The 27910-nt window shown below is 40.7% G+C and overlaps 1 protein-coding gene across 1 annotated transcript in view; it reads right to left on the reverse strand.

Annotated features, from left to right (window-relative positions):
* Nucleotides 1-222: 222 nt before the first annotated feature.
* The window catches only part of usp43a (ubiquitin specific peptidase 43a), a 457910-nt gene continuing 430222 nt past the window's right edge, over nucleotides 223-27910 (reverse strand). The window contains exons 11-16 of the mRNA XM_073025952.1: nucleotides 25932-26061; nucleotides 21881-22000; nucleotides 18511-18739; nucleotides 9013-9171; nucleotides 3687-3845; nucleotides 223-2014 (exon numbers count right to left, since the gene is read on the reverse strand). Of these exons, the coding sequence (XP_072882053.1) occupies nucleotides 753-2014; nucleotides 3687-3845; nucleotides 9013-9171; nucleotides 18511-18739; nucleotides 21881-22000; nucleotides 25932-26061 (2059 nt within the window). The 3' untranslated portion in view covers nucleotides 223-752. The remainder of the gene's footprint in view (nucleotides 2015-3686; nucleotides 3846-9012; nucleotides 9172-18510; nucleotides 18740-21880; nucleotides 22001-25931; nucleotides 26062-27910) is intronic.

Consider the following 27910-nt stretch of genomic DNA (forward strand, 5'->3'; position numbering starts at 1 on the left):
TATGAGTCTCGAGTGAAGACCAATCTCATTGTGAAGCTGAAATAACTTGAACAAACTTGCATAAAAAGAATCGCACTTAGGCAGGGCATCAGCAGATGGGTTTGTGGATGTGAGCTCAAACATTAACCATGTGCTTCCTGAAGGTGATCTTGGAAGAATGATTCTTAAAGGTTTGAAGAACTTGGATCATTCCTGAATAAAACAAGCACTTTACAGTAAATGTTCAGTACTCTGATAATGTTTAATCAATAGTAAACTTTGTGCCATGTTCCTTTACATAAAGATGGTTTAATACATTATAGATGTTAACAGATGACATTCAGTTTTAGGCAGCAAAAAGACTTCCTCTTCTGTAAATATTGATATTTTTGTTTATACCTACACCATTCAAATGTATCTACAATACAAACTTTTTTTTTACAAAAGTATTCTTTTATAACAAATTAGTGAGTAAAATTTGTTAATAAGCTTGCTGTAGATTTTGAATATTATTTGAGTTTCAGCTACATTAAAATCTTATTGCATTCTGATTAAAATAAGCCAATTATATTAAAGGGAAACATCTGAGCTCATATCACAGAAAGTTAACAAATCTATATAATCTTACATTTGTCTTTAGATAGGTGTAAAATTTCAAACATTACTTACAAATATTGGATATTAATTGAAGAATGTAAAACAAGGAACAGAAAAATAGTGCAGCTAATTATAAAACTACAATCACTTCATTATGTTCATTCAATCCACAGTTGTTAAAAACTTGATTCAGGCACAGGTTTTTTCCTTCCGAGTGAGGAAGTACTGTATCTCATCCTCTGCATTGTACCGTACTTTTCCATATGGAGATTTCTAGCTTGTTGAGAAATTGGTCCATTCTTCTGAAGTGATGTTGATCTCTTCAAGGTCAAGTCATCCTTAACCACTATATTGGATGAGCTCTGTGATCGTCGAATTTCTTGTCCTGAAATACTAAGTCTGCCATTGTTCAATCCTTCTCTATTTTTTATAGTGTTTTTGGCTCCATTTGCATCTAATTTTGCCCTGCACTCATTTATAGAGTCTGCCCTCTGCTTACCATTCAATGCTCCATTGGAGAGAGATATTCTAGATGATCCACTGATACCTTCGACAGTCCGACATTTGTCAAATTCACCTTGCTTTTTGGAATCCTTCCTCAAAAAGTTTGTTTTCAAAAATGTAAACTTTCTGTCATTCAGCTTTGCTTCTTCAGTTTTACAATCCTTCTCTGCTTCTTGAAAGATCAAAGCTGAAATTGGTTCAACATCTGAGCTCCTCAAGGAGGGAGATTTTTCCAACTTCTCAACACCATGATGTCCTTTTCTTCTCTTCAAAGTGTCACTCAGAGCCAAGCTGCTCACAGAACCAATACTATATCCACTAATACTCTTACTTATTCTGTCATCTCTTAGTTGTAAAGGTTCTTCTGTTTTGACAGGTGGTGTACCTTTATACCCTTCTGATTTATCAACTGTTAGTTTTGATGATTTTCTTTGCAAGGTTCCAGGGCCTCTTTGTTTACTATTTCTCTTCAGTGTACTTGTCTTTTCATCTATGGAATTCTCTTTGCTACATCTTCTCTGAAGGTTGTTTGAAGAGTCGGAGGCTCGCTCAATGGGAGCATTTCCATCCCTGTTTCCAGCAGTACTTATGCAGTAATCTACACTCAATCCCATTCCTGTCTGCTTTGTACTGTCAACATAGCTATCTGAATTAAGCTGTGTTGGTTTGTCTGTGGTTGGCAGAGAGTCAAGGTCAGTAGAACCTGTCATTATTGGGACAATGGACTCTTTTGTGCACCTGGGTCTACGACCAGATTCCAAATACTCAACCAAGGCACCAGGCATTGATTTTGGTCTGTCCTTGGATCCCAGTGACCAACGTAGAGTTGTGTTTTTAAGAATTGCATTTTTAGGTGCCGCAGCAGAAGATGATCCTTTCATACTAATGCTCCTTCCTTGAATACCACGTACAAAAGGACGTAGTTCAAATCCCCCTAGGAAGATCAGAAGACTGTCAGTTAAAGGGTTTTCCAAACAACTTAAATAACTTACATTTTTCTAGTTAATGTTTTCAAAAGCTGGCACACTTGCGAAGATTACTTTTACCAGTAACAAATTTACAACATTGCAAAAACAACATTTATGTGAAGGAAAGCAGGCTACAAGATGGAAGAGGGTCAGGAGTTTGTACTTGAATATTTTCTTCTTCAGCTGTCTCTGGGATTGAAGATGAACTGATTCCAGCAAACCTGATGGGTTCTGAGGTGCTAAAAAAACCATTGTGGGAATTGCAGATTCTTCCAGATAGTTCAGGTGGATTTTATGGGGCAGGCAGTTTAGTAGTTTTGACAAGGTGTGCCTCCCACCTGTCCCCTAAATTGACCATTTCTAGCTCAATGTGCCCAGTCAGTTTAGAAAAGGTGATGTCAAAGCCGCTGAGTTACCAATCTACAACAGCAGAGTGGCATTCAGATCTGCTGCACATGCAAGTGCCAAAGAGAATCCTTACAATTCACAACCTGAACTTCATGTTGTGGACTAGAAGATGGCTGTGTGGTATTTATTTTAAATTTCCTACTACCATTCCTCATTCCCACACTGACCTGTCTGGCTTCAGCCTCCTCCACTAGCAGGGTGAAGCCAAACGCAAACTATCAAAGTAGCACCTCATATTCCACTTGGGCTGTCTACAATGCCATGGAATGAACACTGAATTCTCAAATTTCAGGTAATGTGCTACCCTCTATTTCTTTCTGTCTCCTTCTGAACTATCCAGGTCCTCTCATACAACCCTTTCTTTCCAAATGACCCCTATAACCCAGTTTCCTTCTATTTCCTCACCTACTCCATCTACTCATTGCAAACTTCTATCCTCCTCCCCCCTCCCACTGTTCTCAGCTTCCCACCATCCTTGTTCTTACCAGATTCCATCATCTGAAACCCTTTGATCATCTCCCAGCCTCTATTGGTCTTACCATCCTTCTTTCCCCCACCTGATTCATAAGCCAAACAATCTATTCTCCTCTGGATCCATCTACTGCTTGCCAGCTCTTACCCCAACCTTCCCCCTCACCTCTTCCTACCGACTATGGAACAGTTGTGGTAAGAATTGAAAAACATGCACTACACTTAACAAGATTAAAAAATTATTTAAAAATTATTTAATGAACAAATATAAAATAGATGATTCAAAATGAATGGGAGTAATGTAAATACTTGATATTTGGAATTGGATTTTGTGTTAAAAGATTATGAAATTTTTTGTTTTTGATGTGATGAGTAAGAGGGGTAGGCGTAGCTTCAGGGGGCACCCTTTCGGTCTGTTTTAAAGAATATCTTTTTTTTTGTTGTAATTCTGTCCTATGAAATCATTGTTGTAAAATGATGCTTTTCGTTATGTTTGTACTGACCAAAATAAAATAATTTCATTCATTCATTCACTATCTTCTGTTCACTCTTTTAGTCGAGATGAAAGGTCTCAGCCTGAACCATTTCTCTCTTCAGATGCCGCCTGACCAGCTGAGATCCCCGAGAAGTTCACTTTATGTTCCAGCTTCCAGCATCTGTATTCTTTTGTGTCCTCAGTCATGGTTAAGCAGTACTGAGGAATTCTCTCCCTACCCCTAACAGTAATGACCAGGGGTCCCTACTTTGAATTCGTCATACCATTTTTATCCTTTATCGGATTATCAGGGAAGACAGGAGATTCTGGAGATGAAGGAAGGGACGTGCAATTCGTTGACCCTCGAGATACTAGGCTCCCTCGTTTGCTGTCTCCAGTTAGCCGGTTAAGCCAATGATCAGAGATTGACGAACTTGTGGAACCTGCATGATAAGAAATAATTACATAAGATCAACGAGATTAAACCATAGCACTTCTATGGCGCATTCTAGGTCTGCTACAACCCTGGCCAAATTTGGAAATTACATTTGTCAATCACATTTTGGGATGAAATGAACAATTACTTCATTAGCTGCCCCTTCATTACAAGTTGATGTTCATAATTTCCTAAATAACTTCCCAAATTTAGTTGTGAGTGATGCTGTATAAGGCTGAGAATTCCAGCTATCTTGAGTGTGGAAGTCCTGGTGATGTTATGCCTCCTGTCCAGCTGATGGACAGATTTATTGCATGGCCAGTGAGTGCCAGAACAGCATATTAATGGGTTAGTAAGTGCTGGAGTTAAGGGCCCATGATCAGGGTTGAAATGAGGAGTGTAAGGGCATGGGTAGGCCAGGCTAAGGAAGTATCACAGATGCCTGTGAGATCTGTATGGTAGAAATGTCCATAATTCACAACCACCAACATTGAGTTGGGGTTTTGCTTTAAGAGGCTGGTCTGATGTAATGACCCTATCACGTAAAAGGCTTTTAGCCCATTTGCTGTGTAGGTTTTGGAATTCAATAAAATGTGTTACGGGTTCCGTTAAACATAAAATGCCTCACTTTTGTGGAAACCTACATTGTTAAACCCAATGCTCTAGGATGATTCCAGAGTTATTGAGTATGCTGGCCAACACAGTCGCTTTGAAACTGCTGGAGTTTAGGGAGCAAAATGCCATTGCTTGGTTTGTACAAGCAGAGGCCCAGCTCGCTTTGCGAGATATCTCCGCCGACAACACCAAATATTTCTATGTAGTAGCGTCGCTAAGCAATTCCAGGGCTGTGAGAGTGGTGAGTCTGCTTGAACACCTGCCTGAACACGATAAATATCGATCGCTGAAAACTCACCTTTTACAGACTTTTGGACTATCAGAGTCTGAGTGCGCCAAACAGTTGCTCTCCTTACCTGGTCTCGGTAATGGTAAGACTTTGGAGCTAATGGACCACACACTTTCTTTCCTGGCATATCACCATCCTTGTCTAATTTCAAGGAACTCTTCATGCAACAAATGCCTGATCCAGTTCACTTTGGTCTCACTAATGCATCCATGATAGACTATAGGGAGCTTGCTAAAATGGCTGATAGTCTACACTCAGCTGGGCAGCGATGCATCACTCCTCCTCCTTTCTCCACCTCAATAAGCCCAGTCAGCTAGGCCCCCAACAAGGAGAAAAATAATGTCGTGGTCGATTCCTCTCACGGCCGCCATTGAGCCTGTACACATAGGGGAGGCTTATGCTAATGTGGCAGCCAACCAATTTATTACCCAGAGGTCCAGGCTTACTGAACAGCAGACACGGGCCTTCAGTTGACTGACATTAGGTTCAGGAGGGCTAGGGTTTCTTTCCTGTGTGATGCCTCAACTGGTTGCCATTTCCCCATCGTGCCCGCAAACTGGAGACAGACTGTTTTCGATTCCATACATGGTCCCTCGCATCGGGGCCAGAAGGCCTCACAGAAACTGGCTGCACTAGAGTTTGTTTGGCATGGCCTCAGAAAGGACGTGCATGATTGGACTGCAGCTTGTGCGGCGTGTCAGCAGGCAAAAATTAATCATTATGTTCAGAAGGTCCTGAGCGATGATTTGATCATGTCAATGTGAACCTTGCTGGTCCTCTTCCCCATCTGACAGTTTCACGCACCTCCTTACCATGGTGGACTGTATCAGCAGGTGGCCAGAAGTCATCCCTCTAGTATCGACAATAGCCGCAGACATGGCTCAGGCGTTTATCAGCAGCTGGGTTGCTCGGTTTGGCACACTATCTGATATTTCCTCTGATCAGTCCCCAATTCACTTCAGAACTCTGTGCTGCGATGACTCAGAACCTCGGTGTTAGGATACGTCACTCCAAATGCAGTCCAACGGCCTATGCAAGCAGTTTCACCGCTCCTTAAAGGCTGCTCTGAGGGCTTCCCTGACTGTTGCCGGCTCCCATGGGTCCTGCTGGGGCTCAGAATTGCCCTAAAGAAGGACCTGCAATAGCATATGGGCTGCCATTACAAGTACCAGGTGATTTCATTCCTAATGCTACAACTGCCTGGTCAGCCTCTCAACAGCATTCCAGCCCCCTCAGTAAATACAATTGCTTTTCACCTATTCCTCACTACAATCATGGCTTACAGCACTCGAGTACCTGCTGACCCACATTCTGCCTTGTTTGTTTTTGTCTGCCACGATGCACATCAACATTCCCTTGGACTCCCGTTCCCTGTTTTGTTATGGGGCAAAAAAGACTATCATCACACATGAGGGGTAAACCTGAATGTATGTCAGTAGATCGCCTTAAACGGGCCCACCAAGATTTGCAGTATTCTGCTGCCATCACAACATGACCAATGAGCATGTCAATGTACCTTTGGATGAGCCAGAGGCACCTGCCATTCCTTCAATCATGGAACACAGGACCCGAGCCAGGCAGCTCATCCAAGTTCCAGACAGGCTCACAACACCGATTTTAGTGAACTATATTGAGTTGGGGTTTCACTTAAAGAGGCTGGTCTGATGCGATGACATGATTATGTAAAAGATTTTTTAGTGCACTTTTGCTGTGTAGGGTTTCGAGTTCATTGAAATGTGGTACAAGTTTTGTTAAACAGAAAATGCCTCACTTTATTTTAATTGCAGAAAGCTACAAGTGGGCCCACAAAAGAAACTGAACAAAGGGGCTTATCCCCATCGCTTTAACCTCTGGTTGTTCTCCAGATCACTTTTCAGTTATGTAAAATTGATCTGCAAGTGCAAAACAGGACCCAATTTTCTTCCTGAAGAAGGCAGCTCTCAGGAATAGGTTGGTATGGGGACACCAAGAAGAGTAAATTCTTCATTCACTAATTGGCAAAGTTTACACTAACTAAAAACACAAGCAGGAGCTCCATATTTCTGTGGCTAAAAATCTAACTCATAAAGTACTTGGAATTAATGCTGAAATAATTTTTTGTTGATTAGGGAAAGTACTTTATTAATGTGTCAGAACAGTTACATAGGAAGCTACAGATCTACAAGCAAACTTGGACGGTTACTGAAGGCTTTACTGCTTAACTCCTTATCATGGTGAATGAACCAGGCACCCAGCTAAAGCAAGCTGCTCTGAGACTTCTGTCCTACAAATATAAAATGCATATATATTATTGTATCATCATAGTTAACTGCGAGTCTGACTAATTGCTCATTTGTCTCTCAAATGTGAAAAGGCAAGAGTTGTATTCAAATGTTCCTTAACAGCAGATGTTATCAGTATTAATGATCAACTTTCAGAATGTCAGATGAAGTCAACTTTTCAGTGTTCAGCACAAAAAAATAAAATTGGTGCAAAATTTGCCAAGAATTTCCTTTTCAAAATCCATTGGTAATTTGTTGTTTCTGTGAAAATATTGTTCATTTATGCAACATAACAATTGATGCTTCAGTGGTATCTGTGCTTTCTTTTCAAAATTAAAAGCATGTGGCACAGCACTTGTAGGTTGATAAAGCCATTTTGTGAGTGTATCTTTCTTCACTGAGTTTGCAAATTATCTCACATATCTTTTTGCTCATAACAACAACCTGTTGTTCTACACAGCCATGTACTAATGTCTTGGTGTTAGCTTGTTTATCATTAACCAATCTTGACAGAAGTGTACCTTATTCATGTGACCAATCTACAACATGAATCATCAAGACCCACTTCAATTAACCACTTTCCCAGCTCAATGCTACCTCACGTCCTCTTCCTCAACAGTTCAAGTACACTAAACCTAGCTCAGTCACTCTGCATGAAACAAAACCCAAAATAAATCCTAACTTTAATTTCATACGGTTAAGTGTAACATCCTATGCTCACTTGTCAAAATATTTGTAGTACTTACAAACAATAGTCTATGCCTTTTCTGTGTTGTGTGCTAACTAAACTACATATTCTACTGCATGCACATCTTTCATATGCTAAAAAATAGAATTCATTAAAAAGAAACCTTGGCTGGTGTATATAACCCAATTTCTCTGAGCGACACTTCAAACCTATTCTCACCTACGAGCACTAGATCGATGGCCTTGTCACTTGTGACTCTTCAACTACACATCCAACTACTATTTAAAAGTGCTGAAGATTTCTGCTTTGACCATTGGACAGCAAGTTCCAAACCACTATGACACTCTGGGCGAAAACAAAATCCTTCATCTGCCCTCTAATCCTTCACCCAGTTACATTAACTCTTTTTGACCCTTCTGAGAAGGGAAATAGATCCTTCTTATTGACCCTGTCTAGATTCTTCATAATTGTAAAATCCACGGTTGAGTCTCCTGTGTTCTAACAACTTTATATTATTTGAATTATGCTCATAATTACACCTTTCAATTCTAGAAGTTTTTAGAAGTTTCCTCTGCAACCTTTCTAGGGTAGTGCAAATTTGGCATTATGAGGTCATAATTGGAGCTCAAATCACAGCTGTAGTGAGAGCTCTCCATGTGTACAACACAGATATGCAGGAAAGCCATTGAACACAAGCAGCACAAAAACTTGTTTTGTTGTTACTTGCAAAATTTATGAAGAGATTGGGCCTGAAAATGAAATGTCTGACAGACTGAAGCAGATCTAATGGGTGACACCAGTTTTGGTGCTCAGTCTTACCTGGGTTGCTACCAGGAAGTCTTCTTCAGGTAGGCTCCCTTTCTTAATGATCAATCCCACCCAGTCTCTGGCTGTTGATGCACAGATCATCCACCCAGCATTATGCAAAACTTCTCCCCATTCGCAACTCGCCATCCCCCTCTTCTTTCTGCCCTTCCCCAATTACCTTCCCATTCTGCAAGTCTCTTTCTAATGCCATCTTGCCGTCTCTCAACAGTGCAGATTTCTCTCTCCAGTTTCTTCACCACTAACTTGATGATCTTTCTTTCTGGCCTCTTACCTCTGATCCTTTCTCCCAATCATCATTAACACGCCCTCTTTCCCCCACTCCTCTCCACTCACCCTGTGCTTGAATTCATTCCCTCCATGATCCATTTGCAGGTTTATCAGGAAACCGATTTGGTCAACTGCTTGTGTATTTTGTAGACACTTCCAAGTACATTAGACTGAAAAGAGTGGCCTGTTGAATACCATGTCATGATTGTAACAAACCTCCACGCACCTGTTACAGAGCTGTTGGCTGACCAGGGTGGAATGGTGTTCCTTTTCTGGTAAAAGAGTATGTAGGCACTACGTGTGCAGATCTCTTCTTCTGGAATCAATTCTACATTACTGTCATCATAACCATACCACTGCCCGTCCACAGAGTTTCTGCAGAATGCTGGTAAACACAGAGTGAAATCAATAAATCAGAAGCAAATCGCTGTTCTAATGCATTTCTTTCCAACTGCACTATAGGCTGATTCAGTAGTTAAAATCTCTTAAAATATTTATTTTGCAATTATGATACATGTACACAGCTGTTTGTACTCATTTGTTAAGTGAGTCTCAGACCAGAGGCCACAGCCTCCGAAGACAAGGATGTCCATTTAGAACAGAGATGAGAAGGAATCTCTTTAACGAGAGGCTGGTGAAATTGCGAAATTCATTGCCACCGACAGATGTGGAGGCCAAGCCACTTGGTATAATTAAAAGTGGAGGTTGATAGATTCATGATTATTAAGGGTGTCAGAGCTTGCAGGGAGAAGGCAGGAGGATGGGACTGACAGGGATAATAAATCAGGCATTAGAGCAGACTTTATGGGCTGAATAGCTTAATTCTGTTCCAACGTCCTATGGTCTTACTGGCCTTCTCATGAAAGTCAATGTTGACATTTTGTGCTTTTTTTAAACTTTAAATGATGTTTTTGAGCTTTCTCACCCCACCCTGCCCTGACCTATTAGTTCTCAGAACATTTTGCAAGTTTAGTCTTTTTGATGGGTACAGTGCAAATGAGAAATGTTTTTTCTTTAGAGTAGCTAAATTGGAGATTAAACTCACTTCATTTTCTTCTTTGACAGGAATAGTGTGTGCTTGAAAAGATTTATGAATGAGAGAAAAATTAATCAAACTTTAAAAATTTAACTTTATATGCCTGTTACCCTCTTGGCTTTAGCTTGTACCTCGCTATGGGCTTGGATTGTCAACACACCACTGAAGCTGTCCCATGTTGTCAAACAAAAAAGTCACATAACTTATACACAGGTTTATCACTCAACATCACAGTTACTCTTCCAAAAATGTTGCACCTTAGGCAAAATATATCCTCTCAATTCTACAGTCACTACACAGGGCAGGCCATAAGTGTGTTTTGACGTTTCAAAATAGATAGGATGTGCGCTAGCCAACTGAATCACTTCATATGACATCAACCTTTATTTGTGGATAAGACAATTTCCTCCAAATTTGAAGGTCAGTGATGCAACTTTAATTTCAGTGATAATCAAAGTGACTGAGCAGATACTCTCTTTGAAATATGATAAAGCAAGACCCCATTTCCTCTGTTATGGACATGGGGGTATGTAGGGAAGTGTAGAGGATTTTCCCTGGTGTCACACCATGAATGTATCATTCAGTCGATGCTATCGTTGTTGTTTCTTGCTGTAAATTGGATGGTGCACTTCCCCAAGATACCATATGACGTACTCAACGAACTGATTACAAATCACTTTGGGAAATGCTTATGTTGAGAAAGACATAGTAATAGATAACAAATATAGATGGATTCACAAGAGTCTACAATTACAATCCTGCAACCTAAGATGTTGAAAATTCTTTTGCCGCACAGATGTTGCTTGGCCTGTTAAATTCATTCAGTGGATTGTTTGTTACTAGTAAATGTAGATGATTGGAATCTTGTTATTCCTATTCTACAAAGTCACAATGTATAAATATTTCCAATGTTCAACTCATGAATTTGCACTCTTAACACTAACAAAGTACAATAAAGGTCATTAACAAGAATGGATGCAAGCTGGTTTTCATAATACAGAAAGAAATTTGTTGCATCTCAGTAATGGATCTTTCTGTCCCATGTTTAAATTTAAGACAAACACCTTCCCAGACAACAATGACAGTCTCAGTCTACCAGAAACATTTTAAACTGATTTTCAAATGATTAGAAGGTCTGTGAAATCAAATAAAGCTGCCACTTGAATCAACGGTGTGACTAATAGCACTGACGTGTTAGCATTAGATCCTGTTGTTCAGGTACCAGTGGCTTGTGCCATTGCTGTTCATTTCTGTCAGGTTAGCAATCTGACAGAGAGTCAGTGAAGGATGGCAGAGGGGTAGACCTGCATTGATATATACTCAATGGCCACTTTATTAGGTACACCTTTACACCTGCTTGTTAATTCAAATATCTAATCAGCAATTCAATGCATAAAAGCTTGCACACGTGGTCAAGAGGTTCAGTTGTTGTTCAGACCAAACAATGGAATGGGGAAGGATTGTGATCTAAGTGATTTTGATCATGGAATTATTGTTGGTGCCAGATGGGGTGGTTTAAATATCTCAGGAACTGCTGATCTCCTGGTATTTTCATGCCCAACGAGTCTCCAGTTTACAGAGAATGCTGAGAAAAACAGAAAAAAATCAAGTACGTGTCAGTTAGGGGCAGGAGCTTAGGAGGATTAATGGTGCCTAACAGCAACTCCTTTGCTTGCATCTTTGGAAACAGCTCTATTTCCATCTTTAATATCTCTATTTTTCCTTTTCAGGGCTCTTTTGAAGACACTGACCTGGAGTTACACGCGGACGATGGTTCTTTGCGGGAATGGGACCCACTCTTGGGGTTTCACGGCCAGCCGTTACTTGGCACGCCAAGAGCTTGGCCTAAGAGATTCACTCGCCTTTGGAAGACCAAAATTTCATGGCTCTGGAGATGGGGTGGTCGGAGGTCGGTGCCTCTGCAGGAGATCGGTGTGTCGCTGGAGACGGAAGATCTCTGGCTGTGTGCCCAGAGACCCGAGATCTTTGGGCACAGAGCTCAGAAAAAATGACGCAATGGACTTTTAACATCGTAAACCAGTGAGTTGTTTGTATTGTCCCCCCTCTCGCTATGAAACGGAGATACCTCTTTCTCCCTTATTAGGGAAAGAGAGAGAGAGCCTGTGGTATGTTGAATACCAAAGTGAACAAGTAATCTTTGGGGTAACTGCAAGTTTGTGCCTTTGCTGTTGCTTTGCTCACACTTGAGTGCTCGGTGGGGGGGTGCCGATACATTTTCTTTGCCGGTGGCGGGAAGGGGGCATTGTTGCTTGCTGCCACTTATGCGCAGGAGGGAGGGGAGCTTGGTGGGGGGGGACTTTGGGGTTCTAACATTTAATTGTCATTCATTCTTTGGGGGCACTCCTCTGTTTTCGTGGATGGTTGCGAAGAAAAATCATTTCGGTATGTATATTGTACGCATTTCTCCGACATTAAATGTACCTTTGAAACCTTTTGAGTTCTGTGGGCAAAAACGCCTTGCTAATGAGAGAGGTCAGAGGAGAATGGCCAGATTAGTTCAAAATAACAGAAAAGTGACAGTTACTCAAATTACCACACTTTGCACACACAAGATGTTGGTGGAACTCAGCAGACTGCATTACAACAGTGGTTTGTAGAGCAGCATCTCTTAAAGCACAACAATCTTAAAAAGGATGGGCTGCAGCAGCAGGAGACCACTCTGGGCTCCACTCCTACACCTAATAAAGTGGCTACAGAGTGCAAATGTCTTCAGATTGTTGTTGGTGGTCTGCAATAATAAATAAAGTGGAAGAACCAGGGTAAAGCCTCGTGGTGTCTCAGTGTCATTGCTATGAATATTTTGAGTATAATTCAAAATATAAAAGTGGAGTTAAAGGTAAACCATCCAGTAAACAATCGAGAAATGAGTAAGGAGAAGGTACTGGTTAATTGATTCAAAGGTTATTGCAAAGGAATGAGAAAATTACACTTTTATTACCGTGGAACTAACATGCTGAACTTAGTGTGCATCATCTTTGTCTTCATTTTACGTACAAGTTGTAAAGCCATACATCTGTCTTTAACCACATTTACCGACTGATGGTTCCTCCCTCTCCATGTAGCAGGATGCAAAGTAAAATTTGCTTTAGAATTTGTGAAAGATGTGCAAGTTCATTTTCATAATTTGTTATGCAGAGGAAGAAAGACACACAGGGGTGTGGTTTGTTGGGTGTAGATATGATCAGGAAATTGTCAATAACAGACTCCTCCACATGCAATCTGATAAGACGACTTCCTGTTGTTATTACAACTCTGGTATTAGCACAGTATAAAAAGCGAAGTTTTGGTGCTTGATTAAATGCTTAAGGAGCTAGTTGGTTGTACAATTCTACTTGCTTTTAAGGCAGACTACAGTTTTATAATCACTCTTGTCTAAAATAGTGGGGAAGCAGTAGATTGTCCTGCAATGACACATTTGTTCCTGTCCATGGTATTTATTGTAGAATCGATCACATTGTAGCTGTATAATATAGAGATCTCATCAGAAGGCAGCGTCCATCATTAAGGACCCCCCACCACCCAGGACATGCCCTCTTCTCATTGTTACCATCAGGAAGGAGGTAAAGGAGCCTCAGTGATTCAGGAACAACCTCTTCCCCTCTGCCATCCCATTTCTAAATGGACATTGAACTCATGAACACTATCTGACTATTTTTTCTGGGTTTTTTGCACTGCTTATTTTAACTTAACTATTTAATAAACATATACATATTTACTGCAATTCGGTTTTTTACTCTATATTTATTTATCATGTATTTTATTGTACTGCTGCTGTAAAGTTGACAAATTTCACGCCCTATGCCGGTGATATTAAACTTGATTCAGGTTCGGATTTTGAAATACAGGTCATTCCTAGGTTTTGGCAGGGTTCCGTTCCTGTGAACTGCTCGTGAACTGAAAAGTCTGCAAGTTGGAAATATGGCCGTTGGACTGAGTTCACAATCAGCAGAAGAAGCCATGCAGCAACTGGGAAATACATCCCAATGGAATCTTAATTGTATATACCAGCTGAACGGCATTCGTAAGCTGGGAGGACCTGTAACACCAGCGCCCCAAAAATTGTCTGTGTAATGGAGTATCAGAAACATGACATACAATGAATCTATTCAGCCTCGTATGTCTTAACCCAACAGTGACTCTCTTTCTTGATACAGGTACCTTTACTTTGAAGGGTTTATAATGTGCTGTGACATGACCAGCATACCAATGTTGGATAAAGGATTTGAGCCTATCACATCTCATGTTGACTGGGATTCTCCCAGTAATGAAGATACAATATTTCATCACCAGACAATAAAACACTCAGAAAATAAAGAACCATGTCAAATAAACTGATCTTCCACGACAGTGGTCAAGTTCCAGCAATTTTGGTTCAATATTTCAATTTACATTCACTACTGCCTGATTTTGCTGTATAATTTAACAAAGCTGATAACTGTTCAAGTTAAGAAGATGTGTCCAGAAATTGGGCTTTCATTATACTTGGCGTCCCCCAGTTGGGGTTCTGAACCAACAATCTAGGAGCACAATGCACATCCCATCTGGGGAATTCAAACGGAACTTAATTTAAATTAGTCTGAGTAAAATTAATGCTAAAACTACTATGCTGACGTAAAACCTGTCCAATTCATTAATGTCTTCCCAGGAAGGAACCCTGCATTCCTTACCCAGTGCGGCCTATCTGCAACTTCAGACTCTCCAAGGTAGTTAATTCTTAGATGTCGCTTCCTTTCAGGGGAACTTTAAGGAGAGATAATAAATGCTGGTATGGCCATCTGTGCCCACATCCTGTGCATGCTCGGATGGATAGTATGTGCAGCATTTGTGTAACCCAATGTGTGACTGATGGTGTGGTGATGCAAATAAACCTAGCAACATTTGGAATCATGACACATTCCAAAAACAAAAAAGATGCTTCATTTCATGTGCGGGTTACTGAGGAAGAGTGCAATGTGGTTGAATTTCTAGACCACCATCTTGTGTACGCAGATGGTAAGATCAGATTTAGAGAAAGGGCTAGAGTTTTATTTCAGTTGTTTAAGTTGGTCAGTTTGTGATGTTGACCTCTCCAACTTTAGTCTGGATGCAGGGTTTCAACCCAAATCGTTAACATTTTCTTTCCTCCCACCGATGCTGCTTGAATTCCTCCAGTGGATTGCTTGCTGCTCCAGATTCTCTTGTGTCCTGTGCTCTACTTCCAACGTTTGCCTTCTCAGGAGGCCGGTGGAGTCTCCCAAACAGAGGTAGCTCTTCCCACCCTCTATCAGTGCTACCAATCCTCCCCTCCCTCAATCCTGCCAATGTGAGATCACCTTCCAAAACCCCTCCTTCAATATTTTGTAGGTGTCCAGCAAATCCTGTCTGACAGTGCTGACAAAACTCCAACACTGCACTGGCTTCTCTCCAGTCTCAGAGCCACCCAAATGACGTTGAGGTATCTTTTCTCAGTTCCTGAAACCTCTCTAGCGATTCCCATAAGCTGTCCCAAAGTCTTGCATCAGACTCTGCTGCCCACTTCTTCTTACAGACAGTTGAATCCGCTTCACAAGCCCCTCAGATCTAGAGCTGTCTGTAAAGCTGAAAAAAAAAATCAGTGCTCCTACTAGTCCCACTTGGCATAGTATGTCAGTTCTTATCAAACTCCTGACTGATCTTGAAGTGTATCTTTGGAGAGTGGCTGGCATTTAATTAACTGCCTGCCATGCTGCTGTCCCAGGAACCATGGTCTGTAAAATGAAGATGTATTTATCATTGCATAAAAGAGCTAAATGAAGTCCAAACTGTGTCTTGAGGCTGTAGTGCATCTAATTAATCAATTGATAGCTGCAAAGCTGCATGTGACCAAATACGGAAATGGACTTCTATAAACAGAACCACAATAATTGTTAATATAGAACTGTAATTACTGAGCAGTACAATGGCCACAGTTACACACATTGCAACACAATCAGTTAAAGGTACTGCAAGCAGAGATAACCTCAAGTATTGTTAGTGTCATGATTTTGTTAAAATAACAGTGACAATTCAAGAAATTAAAAGTTATACTGGAAGTGGGAAGAACTTCCAATAACATTGCAGAGATCTAGAAAAGAAATTGTGGAGTCCTGGCATATAAATAATACAAATACTGTGTCTTTATTTATGAAGGGCTGCAAAGAAAAACTGGGCAATATAAACCATTAGGCCTAATATTTAGCCTAGCAGGTAAGTTACAAGAGGAGATTTTGAGGGATAAGATACACAAGCATTTGGAAAGACATGGATTGATTAGGGACAGTTAGCATAGCTCTGTGGGTTCAAGATCATTGCTGAAGAATTGTGTTTGAGTTTTTGAAGAAGTAACCAAGATGATTGATGATGGCAGGACAGTAGATGGAATATATGCAAACTTCAGAAGGCCTTTGATAAGGTGGAAAGTTATCAAACGTTCAAGGCATCCAACGAAAGCTAGCTAGATGGATACAGAAATGGCTTGAAGGTACGAAGCAGAGGGCGATAGTAGAAGGACGGGAGATCTGTGACTAGTGGTGTTCCCCAAGGCTTGGTGTTAGGCTCATTGCTGTTTGTCATCCATATCAATGATCTGGAGGAAAAAGTACACGGTTCAATAGTCCCACTTAATATCAGAAAATGTATATAGTATACAACGTGAAATTCTTATTCTTCGCAGACAACCTCGAAAACAGAAGAAAAAGCCCAAAAGAATGAATGACAGAAAAATGTAAGAGTCACAAAGCCCCGTGTCCCCCCTCCTATGCACAAGCAGCATTAACCCTCGCCCCACTTATTCTAGTGCAGTTGGTAAGTTTGCTGATGTCACTAAAATAAGGTGGTGTCATCAACAGTGAAGAAGCTTATTTGGAATTATAGAGGAATCTTGATCAGTGGGTAAGTGGGCTAAGGAATAATAATTGCGAGGTGTTACGTTTTCAGAAGATAAATGAGGCAAGGGCTTTCACAGTGAATGGAGAGTACTGAACAGTGGGAACAAGGAGTAAAAGTTCATGGTTTCCGGAAATTGGCAGTACAGTTAGACAGGATGGTGAGGGCAGCTTTCGGCACACTGGCCTTCATCATTCAGGCCATTACGTATAAAGGTTGGGAAGTTAGGGTGCGGTTACGCAAGATGTTGGTGAGGCTGCATTTAGAACCCTACGTTCAGTTTTGGTGATCCTGCTGCAGGAAATATGCCATAAGCTGGAAAGAGTGCAGAGGAGCTTTATGAAGATGCCAAGACTCGAAGGACTGAGCTATAGAGAGAGAGTTTGAGCAATGAAAAAATTGGCTTTCTTTCACTGAAGCACAGGAGAATGAGGGGTGATCTGATAGAGGTGTATAAAAATAAAAGAGGCAAGGATGAGGTGAATGTGCACAGTCTTTCTCCCCAGTGTTAGGGAATCAAGAATTAGAGGGCATAGTTAAAGTCAGAGAGAAGAAATTTAATAAGAAGTTCAGGGGCAACGTTTTCACACCGGGAGTGACCTGTATATGGAATGAACTGCCAGAGGAAGTAGTTGAAGCAGGTACATTAACAAAATTTAAAAGGTACTTGAAAAAGTACATGGATAAGAAAGGTTTACAGGGATGTGGCCCAAATGGAACTAGCATAATAGGAATCTTGGTTGGCATGGGTCATTTGAGTTGAGGGGCCTGCTTCTGTGCTGTATGACTCTGTGATTCTCAGGTGATATATTTTTAAGAAGCTAGCTCTTAGACTTGAAGGCCAATTGTGAACTATGGTAAGTCAAGAGATATACCACAATTAAATGTAATAGCCAAAATGGATCAAAATGTTTGGTGCTTGAAGGAAGTGCATGCTCTAAATAAAAGCCCTAGATAAAACGCGAGCAAAGTTTGCTAGTGAAGTTGCTCACGGAAGATCGTGTTCTGCTGCTTCTAAGTAAACCAGTGCCTGTGCACGAGACCACTTGCTGGTTAAACTGAACCTTGCCAAAAACCACAAAATATTGCTAAGTATGAGTACACGTTAATTATTTCTTAATAGTTGTTTGGTGCTGCAGACTTAAGGGATCAAAAGTCCTAATTTATGTCAGGACCAATGAGTTAAGAAGTGTTTAGTGCTCTGATTACTCTTCACTACACGTTGCGCTTTTGTAGATATATTTAACGTTCTCAATTGCAAGGTTCTGACTCAAGTGAATTAAGTTTCTTGAAGCTGTACAACTTACCAGCTCCCTTGGTTTCACTTATTAAAAAATACTTGTTAAAGTGGCAATTAGCCTTCAACAAAATTTAGAAATTAGTTAACAATCCAGCCCTCTCCTGGAGTGCAGACAACAGAATTGGATGAATCTCTGTTTCAGCATAGGAGTAAGCTAGCCGCTTTCAAGGCCACAAAAGCTGAAGGCTAACAAAACAGAATCAGGCCAGTTAAATTTGATTTACTGAGGAAGATTAAAACTTGAAATATACTTGTTTGTTTTGGGCACATTTCAATCTTAAGGCTGAGCAAACAAACTGCTGGAAGGACTCAGCAGGTTAAGCAACATCTGTGGAGGCAAAGGGATGATCAATGTTTCAGGACAAGACCCTGCATTATTTTTAATGATCGTAAGGCTGCCCTGTTGTGTGACATTTGTATAAGTTAATGTAACAATGTTGATCAAGGATACATTGCGCCGAAGTGCCAGAATAATGAGATCTTACCTGTATAGTGACCTCCTTGCATGCTCCCATGGTGGTTGCACACAGCATACAAGTCATACACAAAGTTTTCATCTTTACTCCCAGAGGGAGTACGCGGGCGTCGCCATGGTGACCAATGGGTTAAGAAGTTTTTAGTGCTCTGATTTCTCTTCACTACGTGTGGCGCCATGTCAATGCCAATGAGTGGAAATTTCACTAAGGTGGACAGCTTGGTTCTTCTCTCTCCCACCTGAAAAATGGAAAAATAATACCATATATTAAACTTCTATGTCTGTCTGATATTCTAATAAAGAAAAAGCCTTCAACAAATTATTGTCGTAATCCTTTTAGTTCCCACAATTCATGAGAGAAAAGAAACGTCTTCTCCTTCATGTCCCTGTTAGTTAATTGAAAATACTGACGCAAAAACAAACTATAACTGTATTTTAACAACTTTGCATTATTTGAAAGATTATTAAAACCACAATCGTTTAAGATTGTGATATTTACTTTATGAATGCATGAGTTCAGTTAAGTGTGTATATTTATTTCTGTTTCCTGTGTGGGTATGAAATAATCATGGCTCATCAACAAATATCCAAACAAAGTGAAATCAACTGAACTGCAGTGTTATATTGTAGGATTAGTAGAATTTGAAGTTAACTCCCAGACTCTAACCAAAGTTCATTTAATGAATATTTACACAAGGTCACTGCTGTTCAAGAAGCTTCTTCATTTAAGACAATTTCGCCCAGACCTTTTTTATTTTGAAGAAAATTCACTCAAGAGGCTAAAATGAAAGCTTCTCACAAAAACCTTTATCTCGATTTTGAAGTCTTAGAAATGTACAGCATGCAAACAGGCATTCTGCCCATGTTAATTCCACTTTTCAATGCTTGCCCATGGTCTTCTATACTTAAACAATTCAAATTATCATCTAAGTAATTCTTAGGTGCTGCCAGCGATTCTGCTGCCATCACTCTTTCAAGTAGTGCATTCCCAGTACTCACCACTCTACAGAGAAAAATGACCCCACTCAGATTCCCTCTAAGGCTCTTACTCTTTACTCTAAATCTATGTTCTTTAGTTTTACCTACCTTTCACGTGGGGCCAATTTTCCCCACAATCTATCCCATCTACGTTCTGCGTAACAATACACCTCAACCATAACCCTCTTAACCTCTTCCACTCCAGACAAACAGACCTAGCTGGTCCTACAGTCATCTGATAGACAGTGAAGGTTTAAAAGTCTCAGTCAGAGTTCTAACAATCTCTTCCTTTGCCATCCAGAGCAGCCTAGGAGTAATTTTAGCTGACCCTGGGAATTTATCTACCTGTAAGCCCACATAAACCAAGTGCTTCCATTTTATTTATGGGTACCTGAATAGAATTTCATTTTCTTCTTTGCTGTAACACCATCTACAAAGTCTCTTTCCTTTGTGAATCCTGATGAAAAATATTCATTTATATTTCAAATATTCATTTGGGGCCTCATCTATACCTTTTGATTCCATGCATTGTCTTTAGTGGGGCTGATATTTTGCCTAGTTACTCTTTTCCCTTAATAAAGTTATAAAACATCATAAAATTTACTTTAATCCTGTCTGCCAGTGATAATTCATCATGCCGCTAGGCCTTTCTTATTTTCTTTTTAATTGCCTCCCAATACTTTCTGTAGCTTGGCAGACCTTCTCCTTTAGTTCTCTATACCAGCCAGCTACCTAACCTTCAGTATACCTCAACATCCAGAATTCCCTGTACTTGTTTCCTCTGGCTTTCACCTGGAAGGAATATGCTGGCCTTGAACTCCTGAATGATTCTCACACAGGTGGACATACCTGCAAGGCTCTCAGTCTTGGGCATATCAACTCCAACCTTATTTTAATGACATAAGGCTTCCCCTCCCTAATTTGTTACCTTTATCACTGGTCTATCCCTACCTCTCGCCACACTCACTTTGAAATATATGAAGTTATGGTCACTATTTCCAAAATGCTCCCCCACTCACAGTGTCTCCATTTGACCCGTTACGTTTCCCACTGTCCAGTAATGCTCCTTCCTTTGTTGGTTTATCTCTTTACTGTAACAAGGAGCTCGCCAGCACACACCTCAAAAACTCAACCTATTAAAGCTGTTTATGCTAAAAATAATCCCAGTTATCATCTGGGCAATTGAAATCCCCTTGGACAATAACTCTCATTTCTATTACATTGCTCTGCTATTTGCCTACAATTCTGCTCCTCATAACAGTGTTGACTGTTATGAGGTCTGTAATACATCCCTAGAAAAGTGACAACCACCTTCTTGTTGAGCATTTCTGAATTTTGCCAGCTGCAAATGTGAGTCAGAGATAGCTGCTGTAATTGTTAAAATGATTCTTGAAGACATGTCCTGTACAATCTCTTAAGCAGATGTGCAAATTACCCACGGAGTGTTCAAAGTAATGAGATAAACTGTCTTAATGTCACATTATGAGATAATAGGCTGGACTAATCTTTCCACTGAGAACAACCAGCTCCCTCCACTCCATGTTCAGCACAACTTGGATGCCTGCTCGTGGTCAAACATAGAAATGCAAGATGAGAAGAAGGTCAGACACTATTGTTCCGATCTCTTGTTCCACTGCTCGAGTGTCTACCAATCCCAGTGGTGGGGCATTAGAACAGAGGGGCTGGATGGATTCAGCACGAGGCTCCTCGGTATTACACCAAAGTTGTCTGGTACAAGAGCAGCAACACCATCATTTTGAATATGGTCACTGCTCTTCCGAAGAAAGATGTGAAGGTAAAAATTTTACTTACTTCAGTACTTTTAATATTGATTAACATTTTATGATGCGCGACATTGCTTTTTAAAATATATATTTCAACTAATAGTAATTTATTTAAATCTACTCCAAAAGTCAATAAGTGTCTTGAGGAAAAAATGGCCATCAAGTTTTTCTGGGAAATGGGCCTCAGGATCTTACATTCAGAGGACGCTCTGTATCTGAATGGATGGGACCTGCATGCAGTGAGATGGGCTGTAGGTTGTACACAGGTCACATGTGTGTTGGATTGTGACGCAATTTTAATAAAGACATTAACTTGTTTACACAAATTTTAAAAGTAGAATTCAATAGCAAGGCTGAAATACATCATTATTAAGCACACAATCAACTCAAATGCTGGACAAATTTAAGTTTATGCATTCTTACTCACAAAGAGCACTGCTACACACTTTGGTGGCCCAAATCATTGAAAAATACAGAACTAAACAAATTTCTTTGCAAAATGGTGCACTGCTCAGACAGCCAATAAGAACACACTTAACCACGGCATCCAATGACAGTCAGTGCACATCAAATAATAAATATTAAATAAATAACTACTCATTTTTTACTCATAAATACCTGGCGAAATCGTTTCAGGTGAATTATAAGAATGTCGGGCAAAGTCCATAGATTAAGCTTAACCATCCCCTGCTGAAGATTTTTGCAGTGGGGGCACCGCCAGGCATCATCTGGAGCCAGCTGTAGAAAAAGAAATGACTCACATTATCATGCTTCTCATCATTGAGAAATAGCTTGTACCAGAAAATAGGATCTAATGTTTGGGGTGTGCACTCTATGTACCTCAAGTATGGCAACAAGTTACGCCACAACATGATGCCACATCAGTGATCAACAAACAATAATTCATGAGCAGCAGTTCAGCAGTTGGTAAAGTGCTGATTGCAGCTGGACTGTTGGAAGCTGGCTGCCAATAACTCACAAACACCAACAGAAGGGTGACCCATTTTTATGAATCTCATGGGGACTGGCATATTCGAGATCCAACGCTAAGCCATTTGCTCAAACCTCCATGTGGAATGGTTGATTTTATGATATGGGAGAAATGAGTAGACTAAAGACTTTCCTGCAGTCAGACTAAACCCAATTAAGCTCTAGATGCATTGTTAAGAATTTCTTTTGTAGGATGCAAAATTTAGCTTCCATCACTGACTTTTTTTTTAAGGTATACAGCGTGTGATTCCTTTTATTTCCTCCCCACCATTCAATAATAGTGCAAAACTCAAAATATTTGTCTCAGTAGCGTAACAGCTGGTGCAGCTGCATTATAATGCCAGTGATCATCAGTCAGCGATCAATTCCCTCCACCGTTGGTAAGGAGTCTATATGTTCTCCCTGTGATCACATGAATCTCCTCTCTGTTCTGCGGTTTCTTCTAATATTCCAAAGACAGAAGGGATAGGGTTAGGAATTGTGGGCATGCTATGTTGGCACCAGCAATGTGGTGACACTTGCGGCTGCCCAAGCCTAACCTCGTTGATTCGATTTGACACACTCAATACATTTCACTATATGTTTTGATGTATTGTGACAAATGGTGCCCAAAACGGAAGTGGTATAACTTGTCTCGATGACTATCATCCGGTAGCAATTACATCCCATATGATGAAGTGATTTGAGAGGTTGGTGATGAAACACATCAACTCCTGCCTGAGGAAGGGCTTGGATCAACTCCAGTTTGCCTACCATCCCAACACATTTCATTTCAACTGTGGAACATTTGGACAGTGAAGATGCGTACATTAGGATGTTCTTCATTGACTACAGCTCTGCATTATTAACTAGCTGATTATTAACCAGGAGGAGGAAACCAGAGGTCCATGAGCCAGTCGTCATTGGGGCTCAGAGATGGAGAGTGTCAGCAACTTTAAATTCCTCAGCGCTATCATTATAGGGGATCTGCCCTGGGTCCAGTACATAAGTGTCACTACAAAGAAAGTATGGCAATGCTTCTATTTTCTTAGAAGTTTGCAAAGATTCATCATGTCATCTAAAACTTCTATGGATGTGCGGTGGAGAGTGTATTGACAGGCTACATTACGCCCTGGAATGAGACACCAATGCCCCTGAATGTCAAAGCCTACAAAAGATAACGGATGCAGCCTAGACCATCATGGGTAAAGACCTCCCCACCACTGAGCACATCTACAAGGAGCAGTGTCGCTTCCATCATCAGGGAGCCCAGCATTCAAGCTGTGCTTTCTTCTTGCTGCTGCTATCTGGAAGGAGATACAGGAGCCTCAGGACCCACAAAACCAGGTTCAGTTATTATCCCTCAGCCAACACTAAACTGTTTCCACAACCTATGGGTTCACTCTCAAGAACTTTTCACATCGTGTTCTCGATATTTATTGCTTATTTATTATAATTTTTAATGTTTGGTAATTGCACAGATTTTTGTCTTTTGGGTGGTTTGTCTGCCCTGTGTGTGAATTTTCATTGATTCGATGCAGCTTCTTTGTATCTACTGAGAATGCCCACCAGAAATTGAGTGCTTGAGTAAGAAATTTACTTTGAACTTTGAAATAAAGCTAATTGTTTATCTTCATTTCTGATGTCACCTTCAGCCCAAAAGCTCTAAAAAAAACACAACAGAACTTATCCCTCACAAAGCAAGACCTCTGACTTCAAATGCAGTCTCTCAGGTGAACCTCGACTACTTTATGTATGGAGAACAAGGTCATGGTCACTCTCAGCTTCCTTGCCTCAGGATCACTCTGCCATGTCTAAACAGGCTGCTGCTTAAGCTTGATGAAGGAGATTACTTGAGCTCCATACTGAAGAATAGAATGCCTTATTTATTTTCTTTTGACGCTCAGAAGCAGAGGGGGCTTGGGAGTGCTCTCCAGGCTTTCGTACGTAGCGCTCATGTTGTATTCTTCCTTCTCCCAAGCAACAACCTGTCAGGGGTGACTAACTCTGTTCCTGGAAGGTCACTGTGGATCCCTGCACAGCCTGCCTAGTTCCATGAGAATTTTCTCTTCCTGCAAGCCCCAAGCATCTCAGCTGATCCCTGCAGGATCCATGTTTTAAGCAGTATCGTGCCCTGTAGCTGGAAGAGTGTTGCTTGTCACATAGTATGTTCTTTTATGGGCAGGCTGCGGAGCTGCGTCTAGCTTCCGGTAAGATGGCAACGCGCTCTGATGCAATTGTTCGCCCTTTATGCCTTTTTTTTTGCATTCGCGAGACACTGCTGGAGATTACAAACAGTGAGTATGGCAGGTCTACCGAACTAGCAAGTTACTCAATCGTAGTAGAACTAGATTTGTGCACTATGTTGCAACCTGCTTCTTCCACCTCAGGAGAAAGGCATCAAAGCTGGTGGGCGATCCAGCCAACAGTGAAAGTGATTGACCTACTGTGATCACAAGACCCTGCTGAACATTGGCTGTGTAGAATACTGCGAGTCCGATTGATTGATTCACCGGCGTGACTGACGGCTGGGTTGCTGCATGACTTCATCTGTGGCGTGGACTAGGACCTCAAGCGTCAGGATAGCCTGTTACGGCCACCCAGGAAAGAGAACCTGGAGCTGGCTGTGCGCCGCTGGATTCCGTACTGTGTTGGTGCTGTTGGTGCTTCTCCCCAGGGATTGCTCCTGGAAAGTCAAGCCAGACTGTGATCGTCTGCACTTGCATGAGATGAGGAATTGCTGCGGACTGTTCTTGCAGAAAAGTGACCCCAGGAAAACATCCATTAATCTGCAGGCCACGACAATCACAGACTTGGGTTATATTATTAATATGTTTTTTAAAAAATACTTTTTGCAACTGTATGTTCTTCTGCTATCATATTTATATGTGCTATATGCTGTGTGTGACTGTTGGTACTGTGGTTTGCATCTTTGCCCAAGAGGAACACTGCTGCGTTTGGCTGTATTCATGTGTATGATTGAATGACAATTATAAACTTGAACTTGAGTTGAGGTTTGCAGGGTCATTTAAGCACCATGGTAGCGTAGCCATTAGCGCAACGCTGTAACTGGCCAGAGCATCAGAGTTCAGATGTCAATTCTGGTGCTGTCTCTAAGGGTTTGTGAATCACAGGGTTCCCTCCTACACTCCAAAAACATAGCGGTTAGTGGGTTAATTGGTCATTATAAATGGTCCAGTGATTAGGCTAATATTAAATAGGCGGGCTGCTAGGTGGTATGGTTTTATTGGGCCAGAAGGCCTTTACATGCTATACCTCCAAATAAATAAACTACATTGCTGCAGATGAGGGAGCACAAGTGGACGAGAATGGTAATCATGGTGAACTTCCTTAATGAATTAGATGGGTTTTTACAACCATCTTGGTTTCATGGTCATTGTTACCAAGACCAGTGATTCAAACTCTCTTTTACAAGAAACACCCAGTGAATCAAACATCAGTGAATGTTGAAGCTGCTGCAGCATTACGTGACACAGAGAAACCTGCAGAACTGTTCTGGAGACATTTCTATCAAGAACTGTAGTGTTTACAGGGCTATTGGAAATATTGTTAGCTGACGCACAATGTTATGTTAATGCAATGTGTTAAGAAGATTTCTAAACCTGCAGCATTGATGTATGGTATATATCTATATATATATCATGGTCTACAAGTCAGATAGCCCAACCAGCCTTCTTACTTGTTCCTCCTTCGTATAAAGTTCGAAGCATTCAGCCAGTGTACAGCTGTGTGCCTGCTGGTGTGCCTGCTGCTGGATGCGAACACTCTCTGCATCCTGGATTACTTCTTCCTGAATACTTCCAAACAAGCTGAAAAGCAAAGGAATATTCCAGCGGGGTTACATGCTTCATTAAATTCTGTTTTACTTCCTACAGAGCAGTATGGATGTATTAGAACATACAACACTGGAAGACCATTGCAGTTCTTAGATCTTTATATCATACCACATCAAACACAACTGTGTATCCCTCAAGCAGTCCTCTTACCAAAAATGTAGTTCTCTCATATGTCCTTTAATCTTTCTTCTCAATCTACAACGTTTGTATTTTATACTGGTATCAATCTCCATTATTTCATAACTGTCCACACAATTCCTGTATTTGAATCTGCTGTCAAGAGTTTGTTATCTTAAATAACTATAACCTTAAATAACTTTGATTTGTCTTGTCTCCATGGTGATAGATGTTAGTTCGCCCTGCATTTCCTCTGAGCTCAATAATCTAGTCCCAATTCAATGTATGCTCTTAAGCAATTTTAGTAGAGATACCTGGATACAAAATTGCATTGGCTGCACCAAATGTCTTAGCATACTCACTAGCTTGTATGTTTAACCTGTTGTGGGAATGAAAAGCTAATAAAATGAATCCCAGATTGTCTCATCCAGTGTTAATTTGGGACTACATTTACTGTGACTACAACTGCCTCTATAAAGCAAGAGATATGGACCTGAATTCAAGATAATCTCATTTTACATTTCCGGACCCTGTGTAGGGAATTCAAGATGATAAATATTTAAGAGGTCTCTTGCGACCATTAAACCTGTGTAGGTATTAATGTCAGATCGGAATTTGTAATAGTACTAATAGACCTATTGACTCTATGCACGATTTTATGATCAGCAAGGAGCTTCACTATTCTTACTTTTATCAGAAGCATTGTATTATTTTGCTTGGCAACGTTCCCACTAACTCATATTCATAATGTGTCAGGATTGGCTCTTTCAGTTGGTGCATACTGCTCATTTACATTGTACCACATTTTAATAATATAATTCTGTAGATAAAAGATCAAGGTTGATGCTACAGAGGGACGCAAGTAGATAACTAAAGCAGCAATTCTCTTGTTCTCCTTCAAATACAGTATACTGCCTTTGATGTTTGTTGTTTCCTCTGCAATGAAGGAACCAAACAGGCTGCATTCAGTTGTCCATGAGCTTCTGTACTGTAACAACAAGGTCCACTTCAAGCTTCAGGAATAGCACCTCATCTTTCATCTGGATACATTTCAGTTTTCCAGAACTAACTTCAAGTTCTCCAATCTTAGTTAACTCGCTTTCTACATTTGTATCACAACAGGTCACTTCAGTTCAAGGTCATCAATCTGTGATGCTGGCTCAGTTTTTTTCTCTGGTAATCCAGTCTACCCTGCCCACATCAGCAACCATGCGATACGAGCAACACAATAAAGTGAAATCACCCTCTAACTGCCCTCATTAACTCATTTGACTGGATGACTCATTCCTACAGCAAACCAGGTCTCTTCCGTTACCTTTTGTTTTTTCGATACGTGACTATTTCTTGCATTTGCAAGCCAACTCTTATGACCTATCTTGCATAAGCAATGTTCACCTAAAATTGTGTGCCATGACCTAATTTATAATGTCCCATGTACCGACAATAGCTGGTGCAGAAGGTAAGCTCCAGCTGCCTGTCTTCTGATCGCTGGTGGGATTGATCTTCTACTAAAGAGGGAAGCCTGTGTGGCCTGCCGCTATACCCAGAGGACGTTACCAAGGTTTTTCTGTGTTCACGGGGATGAATATGGATATGGATTTGGACTATGGACTTCTTTTTCAAGTCTTATAGTTTTTTTACATTCTGTGCTTTCAGCAATCTTTCTCGATTTTTTTGTGCAGGGAAAATGGATTTGGGGGAAAGT

This window comes from Hemitrygon akajei, chromosome 22 (genome assembly GCF_048418815.1).
Source record: "Hemitrygon akajei chromosome 22, sHemAka1.3, whole genome shotgun sequence".
Taxonomy (NCBI): domain Eukaryota; kingdom Metazoa; phylum Chordata; class Chondrichthyes; order Myliobatiformes; family Dasyatidae; genus Hemitrygon; species Hemitrygon akajei.